The sequence below is a fragment of the Arabidopsis thaliana genome (genome assembly GCF_000001735.4).
Source record: "Arabidopsis thaliana chromosome 1 sequence".
NCBI lineage: Eukaryota > Viridiplantae > Streptophyta > Magnoliopsida > Brassicales > Brassicaceae > Arabidopsis > Arabidopsis thaliana.
The window spans coordinates 9,001,428-9,020,000 of NC_003070.9; the positions used below are offsets into that span (position 1 = coordinate 9,001,428).

General features: G+C 38.4%; 2 protein-coding genes and 2 pseudogenes across 5 annotated transcripts; 1 reads left to right on the forward strand and 3 right to left on the reverse strand.

Moving 5' to 3' along the window:
- Positions 1–857: 857 nt before the first annotated feature.
- AT1G25682 (coiled-coil protein (DUF572)) lies at positions 858–3,335 on the reverse strand. 2 transcript variants are annotated; one of them, NM_102370.4, is made up of 7 exons: positions 3,121–3,258; positions 2,524–2,666; positions 2,118–2,226; positions 1,827–1,986; positions 1,543–1,706; positions 954–1,458; positions 858–921 (listed from the first exon to the last, which is right to left on the reverse strand). In NM_102370.4, exons 1-6 carry the CDS (start codon positions 3,121–3,123, stop codon positions 1,105–1,107), a joined length of 933 nt encoding a protein of 310 aa, NP_173930.1. In that variant the 5' UTR covers positions 3,124–3,258; the 3' UTR covers positions 858–921; positions 954–1,104. The 2 variants fall into 2 exon arrangements, with proteins under 2 accessions (NP_173930.1, NP_001322477.1); NM_001332684.1 differs by having other exon boundaries at positions 858–1,458; positions 3,121–3,335.
- A 794-nt stretch (positions 3,336–4,129) lies between these two features.
- On the forward strand, positions 4,130–8,600 carry AT1G25784 (annotated as a pseudogene; the record flags this gene model as incomplete). The annotated part of the gene is made up of 1 exon: positions 4,130–8,600.
- Positions 8,601–8,830: 230 nt separating this feature from the next.
- On the reverse strand, positions 8,831–13,799 carry AT1G25886 (annotated as a pseudogene; the record flags this gene model as incomplete). Its single annotated transcript has 14 exons — positions 8,831–9,580; positions 9,686–9,770; positions 9,857–10,116; positions 10,183–10,284; positions 10,380–10,439; positions 10,522–10,611; positions 10,716–10,805; positions 10,878–11,003; positions 11,102–11,266; positions 11,353–11,478; positions 11,551–12,149; positions 12,238–12,436; positions 12,611–13,440; positions 13,676–13,799.
- Positions 13,800–14,824: 1,025 nt separating this feature from the next.
- AT1G25988 (coiled-coil protein, putative (DUF572)) lies at positions 14,825–16,023 on the reverse strand (the record flags this gene model as incomplete). Its single annotated transcript, NM_102373.1, has 5 exons — positions 14,825–14,945; positions 15,028–15,136; positions 15,245–15,370; positions 15,491–15,596; positions 15,943–16,023. 5 exons carry the CDS (start codon positions 16,021–16,023, stop codon positions 14,825–14,827), a joined length of 543 nt encoding a protein of 180 aa, NP_173933.1.
- Positions 16,024–18,573: the final 2,550 nt, after the last annotated feature.

Consider the following 18,573-nt stretch of genomic DNA (forward strand, 5'->3'; position numbering starts at 1 on the left):
CTTTCATCTCGGGGTTTTCTAGAATTTAGTGATATGATTAAGAACACAATATAAAGAATGACTCTTTATTTATGCTTTACAAACTCTCTCAAAACTAAAGATCTCAAGTTCTCTCAAAACTCTAAAAAACTCATAAGTTGTATCACACCTTGATACACCCTTTTATAGAGAACTCTCAAAACAAACCCTATTAGAACTATGATTAGATAACTCCTAATATAACTCTAAATAACTCCTAGAATTATTAGTTCAAATCTCTTTAATAAACTAATGACTTATTACTCAAGTCAAGCTTAAATGTTCATGATACTCTTCTCAATCTCCGAGTCTCCGACCGGTGTCTCGAAACGAAACGTGCCGCCATCTCCCCGAGATTTCTCATTTTCATATCTGGAGGTGTTAGGTTTTGCACATCCTTCCTAGACATTTGTTTTCTACAAACAAAAACACAGAAAAAAAACCAAATCAGATTCTTCGTTATAAAAAGAAAATCAATATTTACTGGTGCCGCAACAAACTATCAAAATCTACCAGAAAAAAAAACAAGAAGTGGTCTATCCGTACCTCAGCCGGGAAGAAACAGCCCTGCCGTGACGTCGTGAAGAAGCGGACAAGTGAGAAACGATTCAAACGAACAAGATCCCTCCTGCGCTACGTCGCTACCTAAACTCGTCGTTAGTGTTCAGGTTTTTCAACGGGCCTTTCTTATTTGGGCCTCTGATTTGGGTCCATCAATTCTCGTTGTATCTTTTTGGGCTATACGAAACACATTAACCATTCCATTCTGAATCTCTGATTATGTCATTTGTTTTTTCAAAGTCTACGACGATATCCCCACATAAAACATTTCTTTCTTATACTCATAGATGCTCGTGTCGTGTGCTATTGAATGTAAAAACACTACAAGAAATGAATGTACACCTCGGCGAAAAAAAAGAAAAAAGAATGTACACCACTTGATTCGTTGTATGTGACTGGCGACTATTATTATAAGACAAACTGACAAAGAACAAGACCAATTGCTACAAACATCTTCACTGATAAAAAAAACATCTTCACTGATAAACAACATCTTCTCAAACGATTCAAGTACATTTGCTACAACTAGAGTTTCCTTACAGAAACTGATGAAACCTTGGGCTTGCTTGCTGATGGGTTTGTAGATAAAGATGAAGCTTTGAATCCTCCTCTCAATAGGCTTGATGCGGATGCTGCGCTTATTTTCCTTCTTTTTGCTTCCAGCTCCATTCTTTTCTTGCTCGATGAGTAAGACGACTCGGGAAAAATGGAAGATGCATGGATCAGTGCTCGTTTGTCCTTTCGATTCTTATCAAACTTGCTCTTGAATTTCACGTTTGAGGCAGCTTTAATATCTTCTTCACTCTTTGGAAGCAGTCTTATCCCCAAGCCTAGCTTCCTTGAAGCAGTCTCTTCCTCTGCTACACGTTTTCTGTGTCGCTGGTAAATGAGAACAAAGTGAGAAAGGAGGATTCGAAAAATCGGATTGCAAACAGAGCAAAAAATTGCAAACTTGGAACGAACCCTAAGTTGTGCACGTAGAGCTTTGTTTAGGGAGTAATCATCAGCATGTCTTGCATCTGAGACTCGCTGAAGACGGACCAAAAGCGGTTCAGCTGCTTTCTTCTTCTGTAAATCTACTTCCTGGTGCTCTAGACGATAAAAGGGGTCTGCAAGCTTTCCCTTCTCTGCAAAAGTTATTATCCCAAAGCATGTCAAGATTGAAGAAATAACAAGAGTTGAAATACAAACAGCTATTGAGAGATCTATAGAGAATAAAATCGTAGAAGAAGGTAAAAGAAACCAACCTTGCTCAGCAGTGAGCTCCATGGTTTCTGCATCTTCTGCTTCATATTCCTCAACCTTCTTCTGGGCACCACTAGTGATTACATACTCGCAGTTCTGAGGATCTGTCTGAATGACTATCTCATGTTTACAGCATGGTGATTTCATTGCAAAGCTCCATATCTGACCATGATAAGATATAAATCCTCAGCCACAGTTCCATAGGAAAGAGGAGAAAGAATGCAGAAACAGAAATTGAAGAAGTCATACATATTTTAAGTGATGATAGAGAAAGGAGAGACTCTCAATAGTACCTTTGTAGAATAATAGTTGCCAACTTGCTTCTTTTCTGCATTAAATCGAACACCCTTGGCGATCATAGAACTACAGCCACCACACCATATATTATAGGGCATCTCGAACCTGAAGAAAACAAAAGCACGTATGAAATTTAAACCAAACTGAGAGTAACAAAAACAAAGCTTCTGATCGATCAACAAAATGTACACCAGGGGTAGACTTTAACATCGAGCACACTTTAATTACATTTGATCATCAAATAGGTTCTTTCATGTTATACTTAAGGTTTAGCCTCATCACTCTATTCATGGATCACAGTAGCAATCTAATGAACAACAACTAGTGTGAATCCAACCAAAAGTAGCATCTCCCTCACGATGTTACAACTAGAATGAGCTAATAATATAGTATATAATTTACCTTATGACCAAAATTCCCTCGCCAATTTTCTTTGCCCTCTCTCTGAGAGGATGCTGTCCTTGAAACTTGTTCAAGGAACCTTGATCCGGAGTCCATTCTGGAGGATAGTAAAAGTTATCTGCCCTGGCAGCTGATAGAGTCGACTGCAAAACAAAAGGTACAAATCGAAAAGAGTTAAAACAATGATGAAACTAAAATCAATGAACACAATTACCAGATAGGATCCTCAATAATCAAATACACAAGGCAAGCAATTGATTAGATTAGCCGAATCATAGAGAAAATTTTCGATAACAAGCTAAAACCTTGCAATTATCAAATTGTCAAAACGAATACAGAAAATTTTCAAAGTACCAACGAACCATATGAAAAATCGATTGAGACAATCACGAATAACTCTGAAAAAACAAACCCTAGAACCAAATCCTAGTATCGAAAACCATAATGAAAAAAAAATTTAGGGCTTCGAAGATTCATTACAACAAACAAACATGGTTTTATCCCCAATTTGCTACCACCTCAAGGAGCAGAAGATAAATCAAGCGATTGACAAATAGAAGGAAATTAATTGAATACAAGGAGGACAATAAAACTAACCATCGAGATTAATCAAATCGATCTTCCTAGTCTCCTCCTTGATGTTCAATCGCACAACTCTTGGCTCTTGGTGAAAAGACTTGTAACTAATCCCCAGGTAACGAAACGAATCTTCTTCTACCTCAGGAAAACGCCGCCGTATTGGTGATTAATTTCCAACGCGGTCGCGGATCTCTATCATTTAATTGGTTCACACGGTTTAGGTTATTCATTTTATCTATGGTCAATGTCGGTACGGTAAATGTCTTATTTTACAAGTTTGAAAAACGCGAAGGGCGTTTAAATTAAGGGTAAATTGCAGGCCACACCCGTTGACCATGTTTTATTTCCATGGATTGTCAAAGTCAAATGTGGTTTTCACCATTTGTCTTTTCGCCTGCAAAATGACGCTTCTGCCCTTGCGCTTCTCTCTTAGCAACTGTTGAAATGTACGGTTTAGTTTAGCAGGTTTAGTTACGTACACTGTTCCGGTTCAGTTGAAGATTTTTTGTTCACGTTGACGCGATTCGGTTCCGTTACAAGTGAGATTATTCCGAAGTGACATCAACATTTAATGCCCCCAAAAAGTTTAGATGTGACTATTGTCATAATTAATGAAAAATCATCATTACATCAAATAATATTAAAAAAATTATTAATAATAATTAAAAAATTTTTTGTTGAGATAAAGAAGATGAACCCAGGAACAAAGAATTATTGAGAACGTACATTGCTGCTGAAGAAGTGTTGATCTTGTTTTTGTACCAAGTTTGGAGCATTGCTCGTGTAAGTAATGAAGTTCTTTTAAGAAGTTTTTTTTATGTCATATTAGGATCTTGATTGTGTTCGAACTCCATTTTTTTATCAGAATATTTGCAAAATCTATATTTGTTTGTTTAAAATAGTCAAATGATAATTGGTATTTAGGTTTATAAATGTGTAGTATCGACATTCCATTTGTTTTTTATATGTATAGTATTTTTCAGTTGCATTTAATGTGTGTCTCCTGAATTTATGATGCAGGTGGGTTATGGATATTCCCGTATTTACCATGGTCGGTGAGTGGAAATGCAAAGAAGGAGAATGGAAATTTGAACCTGAGGAAGGCATCTTTGGTCGTTATGTACGCGTTCAGGAAACCATGACGTACACGGACTTTGTCCGTACACTCCGAGAGGCTTTCAGTTTGAAGTCCACCGAGATCAATCCCATAATTAGCTACTGGATGCCGGGTGAAATGTCAGTGCTGATAGATACTAAACGCCCTCCTGTATACATTGACAGTCAGATGGGTCTCGAGACGTTTTTTTTGGTTCGTGGTGGGTATCTTTCTCTCAACTTGTTCGTCTCTTTCAATAATACAGTGAAGGCGTTCGGGAATACTGTCTCTAGGTCTCATGGTGAAGTTTCTGAAAGTGACCGTGTGTTTGATAGTGCTACAAATGTTGATGAAAATAATGAGGATGCAGAGGAGCAAGCCGATGTTGAAGACGATACAACAGAAGAGGATGAATTGGAGGAGGGCAACGAAGATGATGATGGGTGTGATGATTATCTTGGTGTGGATGGATCTATTGGGGGAAGTACCCTGTATCCTACCACAGACGGTAGTGAAGGTATTGGCGAAGAATACGATTACAACAAGTGGAACGATGTAATAGTAGAAGAATATGTACAAGGAAATCTTGAGGAAGACGTCAGTCTCACTCAACAGACTGCTCAACATCCAGGGAAATTCAGTCGTTTATTGGAAACGTGTACGTACACGGGTGTTAGTGTACCTGGCGGAGATACAGGGGAATTCAGTCGTCTCTTGGAAACGTGTACGTACACTGGTCTTAGTGTACCTGGCGAAGAAACAATCTCTCAATTGGGTTACGGTACACGCTGCGAAGGGCAAAGGGATTCCAATCTTATTTGTATAGACGAAGTCACCGGGGATGAAGTGATCGAAGGTATTGGAGCTTCCTCAACTGGGACACAAAATGATAATGGGGTAGTTACCGCAGCTGAGGCTTACCAAGTGTATAATGAATTTCCTAAGTTACATGGTGGCGAGTTGGCGAATCTCGGTAACGATGTTGCTCCTGTGTTCGATGACTTACTCAATTTTCGAGCTGATGAGACACAGGTTGAAATCAGCACCACAGGCGAAACTTTGTTTGTTGGAAGTGTTTTTAAGAATAGAAAAGTCCTGCAACAAACAATGTCTCTTCAAGCGATAAAGCAATGCTTTTGCTTCAAGCAACCTAAGTCATGTCCTAAAACATTGAAAATGGTGTGCGTTGATGAGACTTGTCCATGGCAATTGACTGCTCGCGTCGTGAAGGATTCAGAAAGTTTCAAAATCACTTCGTATGCTACGACACATACGTGTAACATCGACTCTCGGAAGTACTACAATAAACATGCTAATTATAAGCTCCTCGGAGAAGTTGTGAGGAGCAGATACAGTTCTACGCAGGGTGGGCCGCGAGCTGTCGACTTACCACAACTGCTCCTAAAGGATCTGAATGTGCGTATTTCATATTCTACCGCTTGGAGAGCAAAAGAGGTTGCAGTGGAAAATGTACGGGGGGATGAGATAGCAAATTACAGGTTTTTGCCGACCTATCTGTATCTTCTCCAATTAGCTAATCCGGGTACAATAACACACCTACACTATACACCAGAAGATGATGGTAAGCAGCGCTTCAAGTATGTCTTTGTCTCTCTTGGCGCTTCTATCAAAGGTCTGATATATATGAGGAAGGTAGTTGTGGTAGATGGAACGCAGCTAGTCGGACCTTACAAAGGATGTCTCCTTATTGCATGTGCCCAAGATGGGAACTTCCAAATATTCCCAATAGCTTTTGGTGTTGTTGATGGTGAGACCGATGCTTCTTGGGCATGGTTTTTTGAAAAGTTAGCTGAGATTGTTCCAGACAGTGACGATTTAATGATTGTCTCGGACAGACATTCATCTATATACAAAGGCCTAAGTGTTGTTTACCCGAGAGCGCATCATGGAGCATGTGCTGTTCACCTTGAGCGAAACCTCTCCACCTATTATGGTAAGTTTGGTGTGTCTGCTTTATTTTTCAGCGCTGCCAAAGCTTATAGGGTCAGGGATTTCGAGAAATATTTTGAACTGTTAAGGGAAAAGAGTGCTAAATGCGCAAAATACCTAGAGGACATAGGATTTGAGCATTGGACAAGAGCTCACTGTAGAGGAGAACGCTACAATATCATGTCGAGCAACAACTCTGAGTCCATGAATCATGTGTTAACAAAAGCAAAAACTTATCCGATTGTTTACATGATCGAGTTCATTCGGGATGTCCTAATGCGATGGTTCGCATCGAGGAGAAAGAAAGTTGCTAGGTGCAAATCTTCTGTGACACCTGAGGTTGATGAGAGATTTCTACAAGAGTTGCCTGCGTCAGGTAAATACGCTGTGAAGATGTCTGGACCGTGGAGCTATCAAGTGACAAGTAAATCCGGGGAGCATTTTCATGTCGTTCTGGACCAGTGTACATGTACGTGTCTTAGGTACACCAAGTTAAGAATCCCATGTGAACACGCTCTAGCAGCTGCAATCGAGCATGGAATTGATCCGAAGTCTTGTGTCGGATGGTGGTATGGCCTTCAAACGTTTTCTGATTCTTTCCAAGAACCAATTCTACCTATCGCGGATCCGAAAGATGTTGTCATCCCACAACATATAGTGGATTTGATACTCATTCCTCCATACAGTAGACGGCCACCAGGAAGACCACTGTCCAAAAGGATCCCATCTAGAGGTGAAAACCGGGTATGTACTAACATCGTTCATTCATCTACTTGTATTTTGAGTATTACCATGCGGAGATTTGTAACTTCCTGTCTTTGTCACTTCAGAAAAAGAGACAGAAAAGACTTTTACCAAATCAGTGCTCACGCTGTCGACAAGCAGGTCATAACAAGAAGACGTGCAAAAATCCAATCTAGTTCCGGTGACAAGTTTCTGAGCCGGCCAATATAGTGTACGCTTCTGTGTTTTCTCGGTGTACGTAAGTTTATATATAATCCACCTGTAACTATGTACGTTGTGTACGTACGTTTAAACTCTACGTTCGTATAACTATGAACGTTTTTGTCTGTGTACGTGTTAAAGTTCATGTAATAAGGGTACACAGAGGTGGTTGCTCAATATTTTGAGTAATTTGAAATAAGTTTTTTGAAAATCTAACTTATTCCCCCTCTTAAATGAACGGAGTTGGAGACATGGTTGGGTATATTGTGGTTGTGTTGGTATTTCATGGAAAGGACGTAACTGTTGCTGTTTATTGTCAAATCAACGTTATGATTACCCTATATGACGGTTACCAGGCTATTACCAAAAATTTGAATCAAGTGTAGTTGTAACCGCATTAATAACTGTAGCCGTTCCAGATTTCCTCTATTTAAGTCTCCTCCCTTCCTTAATTTTATCCACAATCCTCATTCTAAACCCATTTCTTGTGCCGGCAGTTATATCATTCACAAAAAAAAAATTTAGTCTTTCGAATCGATTGTTCTTGCTATCCGTGAGATGGAGGGGTTTCATACGGTCTCAGAATTGTGTCCTCTGATCACTGGGTGGCGAATTTATGTCTTTGTCGTGAGGGTCTTCAAGAAGGTTATATCGCCCAACGTCTTCGAACTCGGCCTTATCCTGGCAGATTACGAGGTTATTTCCGTTAAATCATTATGTGTTTTTCTCGTTCATTCGCTTAACTTATATATTAAACTCTCTACTATCATGTTCTGTATGTAAAGAATAACCGTATTGAGGCCACCGTTGATCGTCGCCTTGCTCCGTTTTACGAAGACCGATTCGTTGAAAATGAGTGGAAGACGATCACCTCTTTCTTGGTCCGTAAGTCAACTGACTTAGTCAGAGCAACAAAGCATGAATACGGCATACTGTTTATGGATCGGACCGTCGTCGTTCATGCCCCACCGAGATCACCACCAGTTCCAGATTTCGATTTCACTCCCTTCGACTACATTTTGGATAAATCTGCTTACAAGAACGTTTTAGTCGGTGAGGAGGAATAACTCTGACGCTTCATTTATTACATTTTTGAAAATGTTTGTTTATTATCTTTGTTTCTCCATCATCTAGATGTCATTGGAGCGTTGGTTGATGTTGGCGCATTGACTACAGACTATTACGGTCTCAAACTGAGTTTCAAGTTAAAAGATAGATAGTAAGTGTTCTTTTCATTTGTTTTATTTACAATGTCACTCTAAACGCTAACAGTCCTTATTTCTAACGTAGCAATGAAGTCTTGAAGTGCGAAGCCCGCAATCAACAGGCGGAGTACTTGAATGGTTACTTTTAGAGTTTGGGTAAGGGAAATTTTGTTGTCGCACTTAGCTTTTGGCGTCTAACCGAACTGTCTAACCCGAAGCTTGAGAGCCATGGTGCTATTTCAAAGGTGGTTGCCAATCCGGACAGAGAAGAAGTTGCGGATATCTCGATGGTGGTTTTTTAGCTAGAGGGAATGAACCATTATTCTCCGTTTTAATATAATATAAGACTACATTTCAATTAAGTTTTCTTTCCCAGTTGTTGTTGTTGTTGTTTCCATAAGAACCAAACTACATTTCAATCGTTGTTGTTTTTTGTTTCCGTTTAAATTTTAATCTAATTTGTTGTTTTATGTACGTGCCTTGTTTTATTGTTCAAATCCTCTCGCAATGTACGTATAGTTTCTGGTGTACGCTATCGTGTACGTATATTAGTTTTGGTGCCTTCAACATCAAAAACTGTTAGATTTATACTTATGTTGTGTACGCAATTTCCCAATGTACGATAAACGAAGTGCACAGTACCGGCCTCCCGCTTGCCGTGCTCGTAGATGTCAACGGAGTATTTCTGACGGTAGAAGACCATATCTGCTTCTCGAATGGTTGCCAGATCCGAAAAAGGGTGTCCAAACGCAAGCAACTCCAGGAACTTCATCGTGTATGGCCCGCAATCTCCTGTAGTTGGGTTTTGAGCAACGGTAGGACAACGCACATACTCAAAAGGTTCAACTGAGTACGGAGAAATCAATACATCCTGGCACATCGCTCTGACTAAGTACGGCATCATTTCGCAAATAGGAGTCATTCTCGCCTTCACAGCCGACTCCCGCGTGTACGATATTAAAGCGTCATACACAGTTATTAGCCGTTCATTAAGGTTGATTCCCAAAGCAACCCAATGTTCACTCTTCCAGTTCATCGGAGCATACACAACATCGACATCCTTCATCCACTTCATATTGGGTTCACGGTTTATGTGAACTCCATTAGCAATGTCGGACAGTAATTTACCCCATTTGAACCCGTTCTTATTAATACACTTCTTGAAGTCGCCCACCCGCTTGGTAAGAAGATGCGTCAGCATCATGTCCAATACAATACATCTGTTTGCTATCATTTGTTCCCCGTTCTTGTGCCACATCAACATTGCCATCATTTCTAAATGCTGAAATGTTCAAAAAATATATCAGTGTACGTACACTTCCACGAAAAATTTAATCATCTATGTACAATTTATAACAAGGAATGTACGTATATAAATGCAACGTACCGTACTTTCGACCCATTCACCAAGTGTTAGAAGGTTCGCAAAAAAGTCGTTGGGCACTTTTCGAAACCCGAAAAGAGTGTGAATCCTGTAAAATCCAGAAGAATATTTGATAACAACCTTAAAAATGATGATTGAGGTATTAAATAATCCATTTTACTATAATGTACTTACACAGAGGGTCCTTTAATGATATTGCTTAATTCCTCTATTTTTGAAGGGTCAACCACGTCCAGGGGGTTGTATGAGACATTTCCAGCCCTGATAACAACCTCTATCTGTTGAGCTGGTACATCGGGCACCAATACTGTTTTTGCCTTAAAACCATGAGGATGGGCATCATCCAGTTCATAGACAAGTTGTTTCTTCACTTTCTTTGGGGACGATTTTTTTTCTTCTTTTGCTTCGACAGCAGCAGCATTGTCTGATTCATCCTGTTAACAAATATGATTGTCAACAACAGTTTCATACGTTTTCCTATGTTTAAAATAGGTACATACATTATTTTTAGGAATATCGGTCTTGTCTGCTTCATCTGACCCTGGGTTAGGATCCTCAGTTTCTACAGACCCCTCGATAATACACGGCTCTTCCATGACTACCTGTGCAAGTTAACGTACACAAGTATATATAATGTACACATATAATCCTATGTATGCTATTCCGAAAATAGGAATTGAAACACACAAATTGTTACCTCCAAATCAGTGGCTGCAGCTAAATCACCAACGGCTTTGGTATCCAACTCCCGTATGACCTGCATAATATAAATTTTATACATTTGAACAGTAAATAGTACATTTTATTTGTTGCAAGAGTTAGCTTACATTGTTAACTACTTGAAATGGTGACGGGGGATCATTGTGGGTCTTCTTAGGTATTTCAACTTCCATCACTGTCACTAATTTGGATTCTCCTGCCGCCTCAACCTGTAGAATTTAGCATCGGAAAGAAACTTTTTAGTAATGTATGAAACAATATATATGTACACAGAACATAGTGACAAAAATGTACGTACACTTGTGGCAGGTACGTGAGCTGTGTCTCCATCAGAAGGCTCATAAGTTTCTTCTGACTCGCTGCCATTAGCTTCAGTCGATGCACTGGCATCTCTTGCTTCTTCCTGAAACAAAAATAATTTGCAAAGTCTTATGGGCGTACACATATGGAAAAAGAACAAGTGACTAACACATACCTGTGCAGATGTTGAAGGTAAACCTGATGGATTGTCTACCATCTCTATGTCAGCATCAGCTATTTCATCGGCCCCTGTATGGGTACCAACTAAGCCAGGTTCAACAACATCCTTTGGTCCATTATCCTGAAACATAGGCTACCATAGAGTTAAGCGTTAGATAAGTGAAGAAATTAATGTAACAGTTATGCATATAGTCATGGAAATCTGTATATAACGATTACCAGAAGATCTACCTCTGAAACTCTTGCAGACACATTAGATGGAACTTCTTCCATCTGGGTGTCAACAGTAGCTTCTTCCACAGGCCTCTCTTCCTGTGTTACAAAGACAGTCCCAGACATTGAACCTAAGCAGATAGTCTTACCAACAACAACATTTCCTCTATCCTGAAACATAGTTTAACTAACTTCTTAAGCGAATATGTACGTACACCATTTAAACAGATTGTTAAGAGTATTAGTAGACGACATACCAGATGGGATTGTGTGGATCCAGCATAAGGAACTATTAAAAATCCAGTGTCTAATATCTCTTCTTCAGCGGCAGAAGAATTCAATCCATCATTTGCAGTAAAATCACTTTCATTATTAGCGCCATCCTGTATCGAACCAGACAGTACAGTTATACATATGGATTATAAAATATTTAGCAATGTACGTACATGACTTACCTGTTCATCAATGAATCCTTGCATATCTTCCTTATTGGAATCAGGTTCCTCAATAGTGTCAACAGCAAAAGAAAAATTTTTCTTCGGCTTTGAAGGTTTTCTTCTTCCGCCGAAAGCAGTGGTATGTACTCCAGGGACATCCAAATCTTCCTCTTTGGAATTACAGCCAACAGAAAGTGCAGGAGTGTCCACATCATGAGAAACACGAGTCAGCCTTGAAGACTTTCTCGTTCCAGTGCTTCCTTTTGTAGACATCCTTCTCGATGGCTTCTTCGCAGTAACCAGTGCCTTATCCATAGAAGTAGGTGGTTCCCGCGAATCATGGGAATGTATGGTTTGTTCTGGCCTTTTGCCTTTTGGATCAAGGGCAGCACGTATCTGGTCACGGACAAAGTCTTTCATATCTTCATGCATTTGATACATTTGGTCTTCCAGCTCCTTCAAAGACCTCCTCATTTCAACAATAAACCTCTCAGGCACAGGCTCTCCAAAACAATCCTCAGCAGTCTCTTCTTTATCACAGTCCATTTCAGATTTCTGTTTTTTCATAGCAGGTTCTTTAGGGCTCGGGCCCGGTGCATTTCGTTTCCTCTTAACATCTACAATAAACCAGTTGCTGCTATTAATTGGTTTTCTTCTAGGTGCAATACCAAAAAAATTTGTAAAAACATTTATACTTATACTTACCTGTCTCTTCTAGTTGTGGTGGGCGCGACTGCTTTGGTACTCTAGCATAGCCTCCAACCCATTCATCCTCCTGCCACTGGTGCCCATCTATCAACAGTGCCTCAATGTAATCAACCCTTGGATCATCAACTTCATCATCCCATGAAAGAGATGGAGGACAAACATTATCAGCTGGTTTCACAATATAGTTGACCTCAACCTACACAAATAAGTATGTTAACCATAGATAATGTACATTTACTTATTATGTACGTACATACACAATTTAACACACCTCATCAGCAGCCTCTCACTCCAAAATGCGAGATGTCCGGATTGCTCGCAGAGAGGCAAGACGATGGATAGACCTCTCAGCAAATGTCCTGTTAGGTACATCATCAGGTCCTAGCTTAGCAATTGATGGGATTGTTTCGAAAGCTAAAAGCTGGAGAGCTAATGGGAAACCATGGAGTGCATAAGACCCTACAAGTATACCCCTTATTAGTTTCTGAGCATCGTAAGGAGTTTGGAAATTTGCTATCCTCCCCAAAGTACGGGTAAAGGACACCCTTCCCCATGGGTATTTACAGAAAAACTCCAGGTTCTTAGTCATCTCGACAGTCTTCGAAGTAGGCCTGTTGGGGTTACTGTGGGCCGCTACCACACCGTCAACCAAAATAATAAGAGATAGTGCCAGTTGCTTCCACCCCTCCATGCTTTCCTCCTCCTGCAGCCAGCTCACCAAATCAGCAATTGTTGGAACCGTGTCCCCAAACCTCTCATGAAACAGAGTATTCCAAACACTCTCACACTCAGGTTTCACACTGATAACATCATCAACGTCTTTCTTCTTGGGATACTTCCCACATTCCAGCCCAGTTAAGATACTAAATTCTCTTAATCCAAATCTGATTGGATGACCGCCGAATACAATCCACATCTCATTCACCTTCTTTGTCACTAACTGACGGCATATTAGTCCAAGGACAAGCTTAGCATTGAAAGATGCCTTGTTTTTGGGTATTTTAAAAAGTTTCCCAAATGGAGAATCGAGAAGAAACTGCATCTCTGGTTTCCCCTTTAGTACTTTTGCTATGTCAGAAATGTACTCCGGTTTAGAGTACGCGTTCATCTTCGTCTCGGAAGGGTACCGGTCTAGAGCAAAGAGTCTTGGTGGTAACTCTTCAACTGTAAGATCTTCAGTCGGAGCAACACTTGGACTACCTGCAATTAAAAGTCATATACTGTTGAGCAAACAGAAGTAGTGTACGTACACAGACATTTTCCAGATTATAACTTAAAATCATATTTTTGGCGGAAACAGAGATTTCCAATTCTACTTCTCAATTTTTCATCCTAAAGATATGCTAAATTCCGACAAATTCTAACACTTTAATCAAACAAGCTTTACAATTCTGATACACCCAAAGACAACAAACGGTAAATTAGAGATTCTAACCCAGTTCCTCCGTTGCCTTTGTCGCAGAGCGTTTTCTTCGCGGGGAAACTCTTAATACACGCTTCTCCTTCCCTGGACCATGCTGTTTCCTCGGGACTTCGTCGTTAGCTTTATTTCCAGCCATAGCTAAAGATGCTATCTCGCCGGAGGTTCAAATTTCGCCGGAAAAAACAGTAACTTTCTCTTGGCTTCGCCGGGAAAAACAGTAACTTTCTCTTGGCTTCGCCGGGAAAAACAGTAACTTTCACTTCAGCGGATGTGGGAGTTCAGTGGCACAATTCAACTACCCAACAATTCGAAGTTATGTCGAATTTTGAAGCAATGGATACTGAATTTCGTTTCGCTTTCTGATTCTCTCTCAATCTCTCCGTTATTCTCTTTTTCGTTTTTTCTCGGTTTCTTCGTTTCAGTTTTTTTTTTTTTGTCTTTTTCAAAACTGAACCGCATCAACTAAACCGAAACCAACTGCTGTAGGGTTTGGTTTATGCCGTCAACTTAACCGATACGAACTGCTGCACGGTTTGGTTTGTGCCATTATTAAGTTTTCCCAGGGTAATTTGGTCCGAAATTGAATGAAAAGACAAAACGTGAAAACCAGTTTTCACTTTAATAATTCGGTGAGTAGAACGCAGACGTGATTTGTGTGTCAGCTCCCATCACTCCTTTTATCACAAGCGGCTATAGTTGAGCTCCGGCCATCTGATGATGGATGATATTATTATGCGACAACATTTTGGTGGACTTTCCATAGACTGATTAGTGTTTACCATCATCATCATCATCATCATGATCTCCTCCCTCATGTGCTTTTCACATCTTAATCTGATTTCAACAAATTGTTTTTTTGAGATCCCAAATCATACTATCATTTCTTTTCACATCATTTGAGTCTTCACACTAATATATAAATATTATGACACGACGACAACGGAGAAAAACACTATAACAGTACAAGAATTATATTTATACTACTAATTGATTTTGAATAGAGCTAATTATTGTTTTGTCGGGATCAAGTTCAATTTTACAAACGTAGAACATCTGCACTTATGAATAAGTTGACTTTTTAATTATTGTTTCTTACATTGATTCATTTCAAGCACAGTTGTTAAAACTACAGCTTCCTTACATTTGCTTGTTGATGGCGTTTTAGACAATGCTGAAGCTTTGAATCCTCCCCTCAGTAGATTTGATGCTGATGCTGCGGTTATTTTCCTTCTCTTTCCTTCCAGCTCCATTCTTCTCTTGCTCGATGATGACACCGAGTAATCTGACTCGGGAAAAATGGAAGATGCATGGATCAGTGCTCGTTTGTCCTTTCGATTCTTATCAAACTTGGTCTTGGATTTCACGTTTGAGGCAGCCTTAATATCTTCTTCACTCTTTCGAAGAAGTCTGACTTCTCCCCAAGCCTAGCTTCCTTGAAGCAGCCTCTTCTTCTGCTACATGTTTTCTGTGTCCCTGACAAATGAGAACAAAGTTAGAAAGTACGATCGAAAATCGGACTGCAAGCAGAGAATAATTTGCAAACTTGGAACTAACCCTAAGTTGTGCTGTTTAGGGAGAAACCATCAGCATGTCTTGCGTCTGAAACTCGCTGGAGGCGGACCAAAAACGGTTCTGCTGCTTTCTTCTTCTGTAAATCTACTTCCTGGTGCTCTAGACGATAAAAGGGGTCTGCAAGCTTTCCCTTCTCTGCAAAATTTCTTATCCCAAAGCATGTCAAGATTGAAGAAATAAGAAGAGTTAAAATACAAACAGCTATAGAGAGATCTATAGAGAATAAAATCGTAGAAGAAGGTAGAAGAAACCAACCTTGCTCAGCAGTGAGCTCCATGGTTTCTGCATCTTCTGCTTCATATTCCTCAACCTTCTTCTGGGCACCACTAGTGATGACATACTCGCAGTTCTGAGGATCTGTCTGAATGACTATCTCATGTTTACAGCATGGTGATTTCATTGCAAAATGAGAGTAACAGAAACAAAGCTTCTGATCGATCAACAAAATGAAAACCATGGGTAGACTTTAACATCGAGCCAAACCAACACACTGACACCAACTCAAGCAAAGTACACACTTTAGTTACTTTCGATCATCATAATAGTTTCATGTTATACTTTGGTTTAGCCTCATCACTCTATTTATGGATCCCATAAGCAATCTAATTGTGTGAATCTAACCAAAAGTAGTATCTACCTCCCGATGTTACAACTTGGAAACTAGGGAATCACTGGAATGAACTAATATAGTATTTGACTATATTTACCTTATGACCAAAATTCCCTCGCCTATTTTCTTTACTTTGATTCGGAGTCCAGTCTGGGGGATAGTTAAAGTTATCTGCCATATTACGAAGTTTTCTGCAGTCTTATTTGGAACCTACATATTACGAAGGGCTTGATGTTTTATCGATCGTTGAGTCAGCGACTATCACAGAGCAAAACGACAATGGCTATAAAAACTATCAAAGTAAAGCGACAGAGTTTTTGATTGTGGTTTGATTCATCTCATCTCTATATTTTGTTATAGTTACTATTTTTGTTATGTTGTTTTTATTGATATTCACTTGTGGATACTGTCGTTGTTTAATCAATTTTACATTGAGCATCATTGTTATGTAGTTATTATTGATATTCAGTTGTGGATACTGTCGCAATTTAATCAATCTCACATTGAGCACCATTTGATATTCTAATAATAACAATGTTTATGCTCATACTATTATCCTTTTAGAGCTGATCCTGTTAATGTTTTTGTTGTTACTCCTTTGTTGACATTGTTCATTTTTGTCCATGACATTGTAAGCTCACACTGATAAAAGGTGACACATTTCATGGCATTGTAAGCTCATACTGATTAAAGGATTTGCTACATGTTATTATGTTTATGTTTCTTTTATAGTGTTTGGAGGTAAATCATTACCCGTCACTTTGTATTGAGTATGGTTTGTGGCAAACGTTGCCTAAAGAGGATGCAGATCCTTTTTTGCTAGCGGATCCTCTCTTGCAACCTCGAATGGCCAATTTGGTAAGGAAATGGGAAGAACTCTATAAGGTGTAAAATCTAATTCTTCTACCTTTAAATATCTTTGTAGTTGTTAATTTGTCTTACTAAATAGTGAAATTATTCCACAACATTTTTCCTCGAAGGTGATTGACTTTGCTGATGATGTCGAAGAATTTGCTGATCGGCCATATTGCATGTTTCATGAGCATTCCCGGCAAGGACTGAAGTGTGAGTGCTTGGACCGGGTGGTGTTTTGGATACTTCTGAAGCAAAGATCTTAGTAGAGAGATTGGCAGTCGAGGTTGCTCCTGAAGTTTTGCCTTCCGACATTGCTTCTGCTTTGGCCTTTTGAAGGTTGTTCTCATTGTTAAATGTCTTAGAAAATGTCTTTGTTGAGACGATTGTTTTTTTTAATGTTTTTGGGATGATGTCTTAGTTTTTATAGAAAATAAATGTTATATTAAATTTCTTCGTAATTCGTATGGTTGTATTAAATCATAGGAAAAAAATTGTTAGCTATCGGAGAAATGCATGATCACATATGGCAAGTGTATTATTGTACCTTCATTTACACGAATTAGATGTATTACATGATCAGATATCTGACGTCATGTAGTTAAAACCATAGACATGCAATTCCAGTACACTAATAAATTTACTTCGACGAATATCAATATTTACCGACATTGACCCACAAAAATAATCAAAAAAATCTTATATTTATTTTTAATATTAAAAATATATATTTTTATTTGGTGTTGTATAATCAAAAACACTTAATGCATTAATTATCATAATAGTTAGTTTTTCAATTTCAAAACTAAATTTTAAGTTTAATAAAAATAATTCATAAGTTTTTAAGATAATAAAATTTGTAAAAGCAGAAAATCTTATTATATTGGGTTTGATTCTAATGATTTTTATTGTAGAAAATAATTTTTGTGATTGAAAAAATTAAATAGAAACAAACTTTTTGTACATAAATAAACCAAACAAAAATGTAGTCTTTTCTTTTTAATTGACAATGTGAAGATAAGCAATTTACTTACTTAAAGGATCCTAATAAGATTTTTTGGTTTAAATTAAAAAATTTATCTCTTTAAAATTTATTAAAAGTTTTTATTACACTTTTAGTTTAATTTTGAAAATGAAAAACTAACTATTATAAGAATTGATACATTAAAATGTATATACAAAATGGAGAATGTGTTTTTTTGATTTTTTTTTTTTTTTTTAAAAATATATTTTATTAATATTTTTGCCCGTCAACGTTGCTTTTCGTTGGAGTCAATCTATTGGTATACCAGAATTGTATGTCTATAATATTTATTACATGACATTATATAGTTTAGATTCGTGTTCATGTAATAAATCTATTTTGTGTAACTAGAAGACAATAGTATAGTTAATATTCTCAGATATTTTGTGTAGCTAGCAATCTTATTTCATAAATCATACATTTAATTCACTAGTCTGGTCAAAAGTAAACCGAATGAGACAGGCACTAATTTTGGAAACGACCAGAAGAGCATATGTATCTGTAACAGAATAAACCCGTTGGCCTCTTGGTTTAATCCTTAGATTTCTGGTTTACTTATCTGGTTCAATAATTTCATCTATCGCTACTATATGTAAGGCATATTTAGCCCTTTTCAGAAAGGTAATCAATCAAAACAAACAAAACTTCTCCCAATCTCTTTCTCTGTATCATCGTCACCTTCACTTCCACCATTGAATCTTTGTTCCTCGGGTCATCCTTCTTCCTTTCGTGGTCACCCCTAGACTTTGATTTACCCTTTCCTCGTACTGTTTCAATAACCCAGACATTTTCCTTTATAAATCCCGTCTTTACAAGTTGAATTTGCAAGTCTTAAAAGTAGGATTAAGTAAC

Excerpts from the sequence above, each read along its gene's own strand:
- AT1G25682 (NM_001332684.1), bottom strand. Across the intron at positions 1,987-2,117 it reads GCAACTATTATTCTACAAAG|ATATGGAGCTTTGCAATGAA; the intron begins GTACTATTGAGA and ends TATCATGGTCAG. Across the intron at positions 1,707-1,826 it reads GGAGCTCACTGCTGAGCAAG|AGAAGGGAAAGCTTGCAGAC; the intron begins GTTGGTTTCTTT and ends TAACTTTTGCAG.